Below are 13,307 nucleotides of genomic sequence, written 5' to 3'. Positions count from 1 at the left end.
TTTAAGAGTCGATTTTTTATCTCCTATTGTATCATATCCTACCGTTTCCCCGCAACAATAATTATAAATTAACATTTTTAAAATTCAATTACACTGTTTAAAAAAATTATTATACTAATAAAAAGCATTAGTAATTAAAATCAGTTAAATAACGTAGCAACAGAAGAGCAACAATAAATTTTATTAAGTTCTCACTGATCAGAACCGCAGCAACCACCAGTACAGTATCAGTTATCTCGTGAGTGTACCAGGAGTTGGAATAAAATAAAATATTCGACACACACCCACCCAACGAGCTCATAAATATTTATATTTATATTAATATATTCTTCATAAATAAATGGATAAGCTTATTATCAGATCACCAAGTGTGGGGAAACGGTGTGAGGTGTTTTAGTTTTATTCATTTAAAGTTACGCTGTGAGTTCAATTTTTCTTTTATTTATCAATAATATCATTTTTTTTTTGTAAAAATAATAATAATAATAATAATAATAATAATAATAATAAATTTTAGTTTACACAAGATAATTCAAGCGATTAGTGATAGAAGAGAGAAAACGTCAAGGGGCTGTGCCGGTCCGGAGTTTCCTCTGAATTATCGATCAAATACAGCACACTAACCACCGAGTTTAAAACCACCGCTGTCGATTTATATTTTTATTATTATTATTATAATAAAAATAATTACCACTAGCGGTAATTAATTTCTTCAAGTGCAATGTGTATTTAAATCTACGTACAAATGTATTTAAATATTGAGTGACATTTTAAGGGTATTCGTGGACCAATCCAACTTGCCAATGATTTTATCAAGTGAGTTTTATTTGGTTTAAGTTTTTTTTTTTTTTTTTTTTAACTGTTAGGTTTAATTACTTCGGCAATATATTATTATTATTTTAATTTATCTATTGTAAAGATATTTTAATTGCGTGGAAAAATTAAGTATATAGGTGTAATTTGTATCTATATATATATATATATATATATATATATATATATATATATATATATATATATATATATATATTTTCTTTTATTTTCTTCCGCTTGGTTCTAGTGTCGCTGACTGCATTCATGCGCACTAAATACCATTTCTCTTTCTTTCTTTCTTATTATATTTTTTCCATTACTATCTTTTTTTATTTTAGTAATTTTTTTTTTTTTAAGAATACAAGAGGTCATTTCACAGTACGCAGACGTTTAAGTACATTTTTTGACAGTCGTAAGGTTATTTTATTTTTTTAATTTTATGTTAGTTGATAATTTCTGAACAAGTCGCAACAGGTTTTAATTTTACTTTTTTTTTTATTTTAATTTTATTAAAAAATAATATTTTGTTTTTTATAATAATAATAATTTTAAATTTATTATTATTATTATTATTATAATATCCGTTGACTTGAATTAGATTGGCTAATCATTTGACTACTAGGCGAAAAAATTTTTATTTAGATTACTGGATATCATCTTAGATTATACTGAGTAAAATTTTTTTTTAGACAGTAACTAGTATAATCCAGATTACAATGAGTATAATCCAGATATCACCCAGTATAATCTAAATTATACTAGCTACTATCTGAAATTTTTTCACCACAGATATCACTGAGTATAATCTGGGATGATATCCAGTGTCATCTTGTTCTTTTCGTGTATTATTATTATTATTATTATTATTATTATTATTATTATTATTATTATTTTTGTTATTATTGATAATGTTAGTATAAATTTATAAAAATTAATGAAATTTTTTTTTTGTTGCAGATCAATAAATATAAGGGTGATTAAATGATTATTTGAACAAATATTTTAGTGTGAATCAGGTGCATTCTATACATATACAAAAAATATATATACACATAAATATATATTGAAGGGTGGTAATATAAGGAGCACGGGTGTTAAAGGAATAGGAGGAAAAACGTCACGTAGGTGTAGTATAGTAGGTGCGTGCGCGATTGTATTATTCTTCATTATATTGTGTCTTATATATATATTAAATACTATTATCAAAATAATAATCATCTAAAAACACACATTTGATATAATATAATATAAAAGTATATAACTATAACTAAATCTAATCAAATATAGTACATAGTACATAATATATAATATAATAAATAAAATAGTGGTGGTGTGGTGTTACTAGGAATACGTAGTGGCGGGGGCTTTGCCGTCCCGCGATAGGGGTGAAAATAAAAAGAGACGGGGGTGGCGTTTGTGAAGGCAACGTGTAGCAAAATGGGCTGTGCTATGTCTGCTGAAGAGCGGGCCGCTTTGGCCCGCAGCAAACAGATTGAAAAAAATCTCAAGGAAGATGGAATGCAAGCTGCCAAGGATATTAAACTTTTACTTCTCGGTATTCATTTTTTATATTTACTGTTATTATTATCATTATCATTACTACTGTCATTATTTTATTGATCTGTTTATCATCGTTTTTTATCAGACCGAATCTAACCGATATGACAGCTGACCATTTTCTGGGTTGGTTTTAAAAATAAATCACTGCTAAGAAATTTTTTTACCAATGAAAATTAAAAAAATATTTTATTTAATTTTTTAAAAAATCAGATGTATTTTTTTTTTTTTTTTTTTTTTTTTTTTTTAAGTAATTATTGATTCAAATGCAGTATTCAACGTGACCATTAAAGATTTTTGAACTTGCACATTGAATATTTACTTAATTATTATTGAGTCTTTATTCTCAAATTGAAAAAAGATTATTATTTTTTAGGAAAAAATTTTTAACAATAGACTGTCCTGTTTTTTTAATGATCTACATTTGTATTTATTTAAAATTTTTTTTTACCATTATTATCAATAGACTATAGGTATTGAAAGTATAAAGCTATTATGCGAGAATTGTAAAGACTATTTAAAATAAGGGAAAAAAATTGTAAACTTAAATACATAACATGCTGTTGCCATGTGTCGACGTACACTAGTTGACGTCGACGTTGTCTCGTTTTCGTTGTCATCGTACAGTTAACTCATTTAGTATTTATTTTTATTAATATCATTGTCATTATTAATTAATTTTTTTTTTCATTGGGGTAAAAAAATTCTTATTAAGTGATATAAAATAAAAATGAACATTTTTAAGCAAAACGTAAAATAACCGGGGAAAAAAAAATTTTAATTTTAAATTAAAGCTTGCGAAGGTCACTGATGAAAATATAATAATGACGATAAATTTTAACACGAAAGAAAAAGCATATTTTATATTTAATGTTTACGTGTTTAGATTTTATTTTTCTGGCGTTTAAATTTATTGTGCGTTAAAAATAAAAATATATATATTTCTGTTGTTTATTTCTGGGGATTCACTGCTCTGATAAATATTGCTCAAAGTATTATCATGTATTTATATACATATAATAGTTATAGTTAAGTCGATGGATCTATAGACGAGTATTACAGAAGGCAACTTAACTGCAAGCTTTTTTAAATAAAAAAAAAAAAAGGGAGACTGCGGTGAGCAGGAAAGCAAGTTCCGCTTCTACGTCATATCCGCCTATAAAATACATTCTAGTAGTAATGAATTTTTTATTTATTTTTTTAAATTCACACTTTTTTTTCCTTATGTCTATTTATTTTTTATTCTCGCTGAATGTCATCTAATGAATTATTGTTTATTTTTTTAGGAGCTGGAGAGTCTGGGAAAAGTACGATCGTGAAACAGATGAAGTAATTTATTTTTTTCTTAAATTATTAATCAAAAAAAATAAATAAATAAATAGTATTGAAAAAAAAGTTTGAGATAAATGTTTTAAAATTTATAAATACATATTAGATAATAGAGGAAGTAATAAACGAACAAACTGTTGCGGACTCATCCTCTATCATCCTCTTAATATTATCACGATATAAAGAAGAAATCGATATTAACACATTACAATATAAGCATAGACATAGACTGGCACTTGAAGTGTAGTGAGCAGTTCCAGTGAAGCATGCTTGTACTGAGACACGCGACAATAATATTTTTCGACTAACGTTATTATAAAACATTCTTGTCACTACATGTCTTTACTACTTCTTACACGCGAGTTAAGTACATCACTTGTGACTTTTAATGTCAATTGCCGTCTATTAATACCCATTACATGTTTAACATAAGTCAGTTATTGCTTATAATTTTACTTATCGGTTATGAGTTACAACTTATGACTAATTACTAATCTATCAAACTTTTTTCAATAATTACACAGTAAAAAATTTTGCGTCATTGCGTTAAAAAATTTTGTGTTAAAAATTTTTATGTTAAAAATTTTTGTATAAAAATTTTCAACACAAAATTTTTTGACGCATTGACGCAAAATTTTTTACTCTGTATTTTAAAATTAAATAATTTCAAACTGAAATTTTTTTTTTTTTTTTTTTTTTTTTTTTTTTTTTTTTAAATAGAATCATTCACGAGAGTGGATTTACACCAGAAGACTTCAAGCAGTACAGGCCTGTTGTGTACAGTAATACTATACAATCATTAGTCGCTATTTTAAGAGCAATGCCAAATTTGGAAATTAATTACTCATCTAATGAACGACAGGTGATTTTTTTTTTTAATTATCGTCTAGTATTTTACAATTATAATCGATAATTTATCTATTAGCATACATTAAATGAATCCGCAGAATTTTTTAGCAAACAATTCCGGTTTATATTACATTCGCTTTCCAAGAATTGATATTACAATGTATAATATAAATCTTATATTATCTCAGAAGAATTAGCGTACGAGTATTAATCATTTTTTATATTTAAATATTATAAAATTTTCAGTGTTGAATTTTTTTGTTCTTTATAGACAGCAAATATTAATTACAATTTATTTTTTATTATTGTAATTAATATTCTCTTTACTATTGAAAAAAAAAAAAAAAACACTATGAATATTTATAAATACTCTAATTTAAATACAAAGTTTATTAATAATAAATCAATTAAATTGATTTGATTAGAGTAAAGCGTGCAATTGCAACAGGTGAAGAAATAATTAACTTTAACAAGTACATGGTCGAGGTTATAAAGGTCTATGACCATATAAAAATATATTTCAAAATAAAAGACAAATAGAATAAATAAAATTTAAATTTGTTTGGTTTTAATTATCACTTAATACTCGAGTACTTTTTATATAAGTCAGATTAACTTGCGAAATTAATCGGTACGAAAAAAAAAATCAATAATTATCAATGCTTAAAATTCATTGGCTTTTAGCTACACACATAAATACAAACAAATACAAGCTTAAAAATAATTTTATTTGTCTTTTAAAAATTGTCATAATTTAGCTTGTTTGTTAATTTTATTCAACATATTAATGCGAATAAAAATAATAATAAAATAGTAGTTTTTGCCGGAATAAATCTTATATAAAAACACATGATTACTCATTGCGGCGCTAAGAGTCAAGACATTGAGTACCGTTGTGAATGTGGTTTGCCACGCTCCAACGATTATCTTAACTTATGAATGAAGCATTCAATTCAATCATACATGTATATATATACAATATATATACATTACAGAAATACCGGGTAGTGTGGGTACACAAGTGCACATACACTTGGGCCGTATGATGACGGGGATTCATGCGGGAGATTAAGTTTTAAATAATAAAGGCACTTATCAAATCGCGGGGAAAAAAACGATTTAATTATTATTATAATTTATTAATTGAAATCTATTTCTTTCAGACTGATGGTAAAATGGTATTCGACGTTATTCAACGAATGGAAGACACTGAACCATTTAGCGAAGAATTATTAGCGGCTATGAAAAGGCTGTGGGCCGATAATGGGGTGCAAGAATGTTTTGGAAGAAGTAATGAATATCAATTAAACGATTCTGCTAAATAGTAAGTATAATAATGATAATAATTATTATTATTTTTAGTTTAATAATAAACATGAAGGTCATGTATGGGTTGAATTTGGTCCATGAGCTCCATGTGTGTCAGCTTTTGACTTAAAGTATATATATCGCGTTCCAGATGCCATAAGGGCGTATAATAAAAATTCTATTTTTTTTTCTAAGTCCAAAAAAATTTTTTAGTTTGGAGAAAAATTTTTCTCTGCATTTTTGCACGTTTCATACAAAAAAAAAGTTGATTTTTGAAAAAAAAATGTTTTTTATTCGTCTTTATGGCTCCCGGGGCTCACCTCGGATACCATAAGGACGTATAAAAATTTTTTTTTTTTTTGGGAATTAACTTATTTTTATCTGAAACGTCGAGAAATACAAAAAAAAAATTTTTCTTTAAACTAAAAATTTTTTTGGACTTAGAAAAAAAATACAAAATTTTTACTATACGCCTTTATGATTCCCGGGTGCCATAATGTAACTGTATTTTTATATTTTTGTGTATTTATATGTATAAATGAAGATATGTAGCAGAAGTTCATCAAGGGATTTGGTTGGCCGCGTTCCCTTGAAGCTGATTTCGCTCTTGAAGGAAGGAGAGTAGGGTAAATCCCGTGCGACATGAATATTCTTCTCGAGTGAGAGAAACGGTTGAGCTTGAGCTATAAAGTGCTATTGCTACACTACACTGTGTACTACTAACTTTACGCTACGCTAGCCGTAGTCGTAGTCGCAGTTGGAAGTGAGGAGATATTACATGAGTAGATGCCGATGGTGGATGTGGAGCATTCGTGTAGGCGAAGGTGTGGGTGCTGGGGTATTATATCGAGGGATAAAGACCAAGATAGGATCAAGGTGCGGGATAAAATAAAATGAAAAGAGAGAAACGACAGCCACTGCATAGACGCCGTGATATTCCGTGTACACGTACACATGTCGAGCGTATAGTTTAAGTTACGTGGATGGATATATGTTCATGTATATGTAGGCATATCGTGTATATATATATATATATATATATACACGAGTTGAGAGTTCACCACCGTGGATAGGAGTCTGTTGTATTGATCTGGAATGACGTCACGCCACGCCCGTGTCACGTGGTGGTTAAGTTACTGATGCTGGCGCCGCCCTACCCTTTGGGTTCTGGCCTTTTTTCTTCGGCTGATGCTTTTTTGATCCTGATAAATAAAATCAAACGTGGATATATGAGTTTTAGGCTCTACTTGCTGTTTGAGGCTCACTCAACACTCCAGAGGTTAGACTCTACATTTTTCACGATGACATTATTGGATTTTAGGTTTATTTTCGGCGATTTAATCTCTTCTTGAAGAATTGATTTTTTAGCTGATATTTACATTGAAAAAAAAATCCTTGAACTGAGAAAATAATTTTGAAGAAGTTGATTGTCTTGAATCAAAACGAAAAATTCTTTATTTATTTACTTGTACGCCAATCGGCTTTATACACATTGGTAATACAAAATTTTGAGAGAAATTAATCTTTATTATTAAGAGAATAAGCAAAATTTTGTGGCCAGTGTATTTATATGATAAAGTGGGTTTTATTTTTATCATTTATGATGATAAGTATTTAGGCTGTATTTGAAAATGCTCTATCTATATATACATAATTAAGAAATGATCTTGTATCTTGAGAAATATTGATATTTTTTATGTTATAAGCTCATCCTGGTGTTACAGTCATCAAGAGCTTTCATTTAAGTACCCACATCAATTTTTCATACATTTATATATATTATATATATGTATATATGAAAAATATATGAAAATGCATGTGGGTACTTCAATGAAAGCTCTTGACGAGTGTAACATCAGGATGAGCTTATATCTTTAAAAAGGTCAACAATATTAACAAAAAAAAATTGATGTCTGTGAGATATCTATTAATAAGAGCTAATATTCTGTTTCTTAGGCTATTGATAACATAAAATTTGATCAAGTAAAATTTACTTAAACCAAGAAAAATTTTTTAGTCTAAGAACTTTTTAACTTGAACCAATAAAATGAAATTCTTCAAAATTATTTACTTGATTCAAGTAATTTTTTTTTTCTGTGATGTATCTATTAAAGTTGGCCAGATTTTCAAAAGATTGTGTATTTTTCTTCTTAAAAGTTTACATTTATTATTAAGAACTATCACACTTGAATAAAGACGTCTTACTATTGATTAACTTTCACTTAAAATTTTTAATATCCGATTTTTTTCATTTTATCTCAGGGATGGAAATTTTCAGAATGAGTTTTGTTGAAGAGATTCCCTGTTTGCCAAAAAGTTATTACTAAAGTTTCGAGTGGTGTTTAACGTTATTTTATTTTTTTTTTTTTCAGTTTCCTGGATGACTTAGATCGATTAGGGGCTAAAGATTATCAACCAACGGAGCAAGATATTTTGAGGACTCGGGTCAAAACAACAGGAATCGTTGAAGTACACTTTTCATTTAAAAACCTTAACTTTAAGTGAGTATATAATTACTTCTTAAGTAGTTTTTATTGAGCGTATAAATATACATACTTGAGGGAGTTATCAGGGCTTTTAAGATCGTTTAGATTTCATTTTTTTTGGGGGAGAAAAATTTGGTGCACATTAGATAGAATAGATAATTGCTATTATTGATTTTGTATATATTGAACTGATGGAGGTTCATCTCTGTTTCTATTATATTTTACTGTGTTAAAAAAAAAAAAATATTTTTTTTAGAAAATTAGTAAAAGAAAAATTAATTTATACAAAAAATTGTAATAGACAACCATAAAAAAAATTTTTAATTACTTCTATCCATTAGTTGATTAAAAAATTCAGGAGAAAAAATAAATGATAATCTATATTAAATTTTGTAACTGGTGTATTTATCTGATAAAATGGGTTTTTATGGTTAAATTTTATGTCATTAGAAAGGTCTTGACTTGTAGTTGTGCCTTTTCAAGGTTCCATATCATTCTCACCGATAGTCAATTTATTATGATAATTATTTAGGCTGCATTCGAAAATGCTCTATCTCTAGATACACAATTAAGAAATGATCTTGCATCTAGTGAACTATTGACATTTTCAAAGATATAAGCTCATCCTGATGTTACACTCATCAAGACCTTTCATTTGAGTACCCACATCAATTTTTCATATATTTATATATATATATATATATATATGTATATATGAAAAATATATCAAAATGCATGTGGGTACTCAAATGAAAGCTCTTGATGAGTGTAACATCAGGATGAGCTTATATTTTTAAAAACGTCAATAGTTAAAAAAGTACAGTGCAATTTAACAAAAGTCATTATTTAATAAAGCAAAATTTTATTTATTTATAGTTCACAAGTCACATAGTGACTGCAAGGTTGCTAGTTTATTTAATAAATTTTATCAAGAATAATTTTAATTCTTAATAATAATTTAGTTTTTAATTTTTTAAGTTTTAATAATTATTTTAAAGAAATGAAAATAATTAAAATACTTGCCTATGTACATAGATTAATAAGTATAAGAATGATAAAAAATAAAATAGAATAATTGGTTACTTAATAAATTTGTTTGTTATGAACGTTAGTTAGTAAGGCTTTAATATAAATAGTGACAATATTAAAATAATTATTTTGTCTCCAGATTATTTGATGTGGGCGGTCAACGAAGTGAGCGTAAAAAATGGATACATTGCTTTGAAGACGTCACGGCAATTATCTTCTGTGTGGCTATGTCTGAATACGATCAAGTTTTACACGAAGATGAGACTACGGTAATTTATTATTAAATAAAAAATTGATTTTATAAATTATACTTAAGAATATAAATATTTCTGAGCAATTAGGGCTTATATATGTACTGAGATATACGTCATTGTCTAGAGACTATCCATAGTCTTTTTTATAAATGATAAAAAGTAGGTTGCAAATGCCTGTGGATTTACTCTACTACTTTTCTTTTTATACATCTGAAAAAATTTACATTATAGTCTGCAAATAATGAGACACTTTTCCAAGCAATGGATCTCGTACTTAAGAGCTAAATTTGTTTTTTTTAAAAAGTAAAACACGTCGATAATATTAAAAATGAATTACTGGCTGTAAATAATTTATCGGAATAGATAATTTAAAATTAATGAGCTGGATTATCGTTATTAATATTATTATGTTTATAGTTAATGATGTTAATAAAAATAATGTGGTGAGACGTAGGAGAATGAGAGTGAGCAAAATGAATTGTAATGAAGGGATCAATCAGCCGGGTCATATCGTGTGGGATGACTTTCATTCACGGATAAAATCCACGTAACGCGGTGTCAGTCTATCAATTGACAGCATTATACATTAGGTGTAGCTGTTAGCAGTTAAGTCAGAGTCGCAAGTTACTCGCTCTAAGCCGTAATTGACCATTTTCATTCAGCTTTTATATTTATGAGCCAATTATATGCTGATAGAGTTAATTATGGACTCTGTCAGTAGACATGATACAGTAAACGTTGATTTGGGTGTTACGTGACTTAACGGCCCGCTGAGACGTTTATTATCAATTATCAACTGTCAATTATTTATGGATTTTAGTATCACTGTAAATTTTAGTTTAGTTCATTTTTAATTTAGGGGCGATTGGAAATTGTAATTGATGTCATGTTTAAATGTCAAATCACAAATATTCGATTGATACTTTATCAAATTATTGTTCATTTTAATAAAGCTTAACAGATAGAGCCTTTGGTGCATAACCAAAAGATCCAGGTTCTTAAGAGTATAATTATTTGTAAGTAATTATCACCCCTTAAAATAATTACAACACTTATAAGAACTTTGTTTTTTTTTTTTAAGTCTCAACATTATTTAAAGTCGGGTAATTATTTACTTGCGAAAGAGTTGAATAACTTTTTATTTACAGCCAGATAATGCTTTAAATATTTATTTTTATAAAATAATCTCAAGTACGTAATTCAAATAATTAAATTTTAATTAAAAAAAATAAAATTAAGAAGATAGTCATGTAATTTTTAAATAAACAGTTGTTTGTTGAGATCATAAATTATAAATACTTGTTTAAAGAAAATATTTATTTTAAAGAGAATGTTTTATCTGTAATATTGATTTTAGAATCGGATGCAAGAGAGTCTTAAATTATTCGACTCAATATGCAACAATAAATGGTTCACGGACACTTCGATAATTTTATTTTTAAACAAAAAAGATTTGTTTGAAGAGAAGATTCGTAAGTCATCGCTCACTATCTGTTTCCCCGAATACAATGGTATGATCTCATTTTTATTATTAAATATTTTATAAATTATTACAATAATAAAAATAATAATAATCTGTATTATTACGAGAATAAGAAAAATTTTGTGTTTAGATAGTTATATGATAAAATCAATTTTTTTTTAAATGTCAATAATTAAGAAATTACCTTGTATCTTGAGAACTATTGACATTTTTAAAGATCTAAGCTCATCCTGATGTTACACTCATCAAGACCTTTCATTTGAGTATCCACATCAATTTTTCATATATTTATATATATTAGGTATATGTATATATGAAAAATATATGAAAATGCATGTGGGTACTCAAATGAAAGGTCTTGATGAGTGTAACATGTCGGGATGAGCTTATATCTTCATAAATGCCAATAGTTAAGAAAGTACAGTGCAACTTAACAAAAGTCACTATTCAACAAAGCAAAATTTTATTTATTTCTTGTTCACAAGTCACAAAAGTCACATAGTGACTGCCAGATTGCTAGTAATGATAATAATACTTTATTTAAAAAAAAAAATAGGAGCTCAAGAGTACAGTGAAGCAGCCGCGTACATACAGGCGCAATTTGAAGCGAAAAATAAGTCGACCACAAAGGAGATCTACTGCCACATGACCTGCGCCACAGACACAAACAACATTCAATTTGTGTTTGACGCAGTAACAGACGTGATCATCGCCAATAATCTTCGCGGTTGCGGTCTTTATTAGAATTTTATTATTAATATTAATATTAATATTATTATTAATACTAATACTTTAATAATTATTTTTATTATTGCTATTACTATTACAACAACCACAACTATACCTATCACTATTATTTCGTACTAAAACTTTTAACCGCGAAAAACTCGACGAATGTTTTTTTTTTTTTTTTAACTAAAGCATCGATCGTCAAGCAGCTACGGTTTATCTAAGTGCTAATCGATTAATTGTCATCACGTGAGTAATTAGCCGGATTGCTCCTGAACAGTATGCACACGTGTAACTCGTGCTTCTTTTCTCCGTGACTAAAATTATTAATTAATAATGATAATAATGATAATGATAATAATAAAATAATAATAATAATTAATAATTAATAATAATATTAAAAAAATGAGAAAGGATTCAACTAACAACTTTTATTAAATGCTTTAAATAAATTATTTATATTTTTAATTTATAAAACTATTAATTAATATACAGGACAATCGCATTATTATTGATTTATCGGAGCCGAGTTTTACCGTCGCTTTATACGGAGTAAATTATTTTATTAAAACAAAAAAAAAAAAAATAAAAAGATACACGCCTTTTGATCCAATCGTGATGGATAAATTTGTTATCCTTGTCGAGCGAACGCTAATTAATCCATTAAAGGATATACTGACACCGAGTTTTTTTTATTAATAATTTTATTATTTTTTTTACATATTTAATTTATTTATTTTATTACTAATTAATTTTTTTTATTATTAACGCACATAATGCACAAATTTTATTCTCAATTACTTTTTAATTAAATAATAATAATAATAATTTTCTTTAAACACAATGTGATAAAGAATGAACCAAATACGTGCCAATGAGCATGAAATTATTATTATTCTTTATATTAAATTAAATCGTACGTTAAATCCTTTATCAAAAATATTTTAAATAATTTCTACAATAAATTTCTACTATTAATTGAACAAACGTACAAATAAACTCGGTTGTCGGTTAATTAAAGCTTGAAAAGCACAATATTAAAATGCACGATTATTATTAAAGCGAACTGAATTATATTTTGAGTGCGGGCCGAAAATTTAAATAATTATTACTTGGTTAATTTGTTTATTTAAATAGACAACTGCCACGCTTGACGATTTACCGAAATTTAGACTTACGGTAACTCTTAAAAGAATAAATAAAATAAATAAAAACAATAATAAAAATAAAAAAGCCTGCATTTTTAAGAAAGATTTGGATTCAGTCGGTTAATAAATACGTTGTTTCAAAATAAATAATAATTGTAACAGGCGAAGTATAAAAATATATTTGTAAGAATCTACCGATCATTGCGTTATTTTATACTTATATATATATATATAAATATTATATATATATATATATATATATATATATATATATATATATATATATATATATATATATATATATATATATATATATATATAT

The 13,307-nt window shown here is 26.7% G+C and overlaps 1 protein-coding gene across 4 annotated transcripts; it reads left to right on the top strand.

Annotated features, from left to right (window-relative positions):
• Positions 1-13,232, top strand: Galphao (G protein alpha o subunit). 4 transcript variants are annotated; one of them, XM_074254838.1, is made up of 12 exons: positions 1-420; positions 518-816; positions 1,171-1,230; positions 1,771-1,952; positions 2,159-2,368; positions 3,657-3,699; positions 4,420-4,561; positions 5,712-5,872; positions 8,229-8,357; positions 9,511-9,640; positions 10,983-11,136; positions 11,665-13,232. In XM_074254838.1, exons 5-12 carry the CDS (start codon positions 2,251-2,253, stop codon positions 11,850-11,852), a joined length of 1,065 nt encoding a protein of 354 aa, XP_074110939.1. In that variant the 5' UTR covers positions 1-420; positions 518-816; positions 1,171-1,230; positions 1,771-1,952; positions 2,159-2,250; the 3' UTR covers positions 11,853-13,232. The 4 variants fall into 4 exon arrangements, with proteins under 4 accessions (XP_074110939.1, XP_074110943.1, XP_074110932.1 ...); XM_074254842.1 differs by having other exon boundaries at positions 1,171-1,225; positions 1,771-2,368; XM_074254831.1 differs by lacking the exon at positions 1,171-1,230 and having other exon boundaries at positions 1,771-2,368.
• The last annotated feature ends 75 nt before the right edge of the window (positions 13,233-13,307 follow it).

This window comes from Cotesia typhae, unplaced genomic scaffold, assembly GCF_013202065.1.
Source record: "Cotesia typhae breed Kobodo isofemale line unplaced genomic scaffold, CoteBio_Ctyphae contig_123, whole genome shotgun sequence".
In the NCBI taxonomy this organism is placed as follows: Eukaryota; Metazoa; Arthropoda; class Insecta; order Hymenoptera; family Braconidae; genus Cotesia; species Cotesia typhae.
The sequence above is the reverse complement of the archived record's forward strand: the minus strand, read 5'-3'. Positions and strand labels throughout refer to the sequence as shown.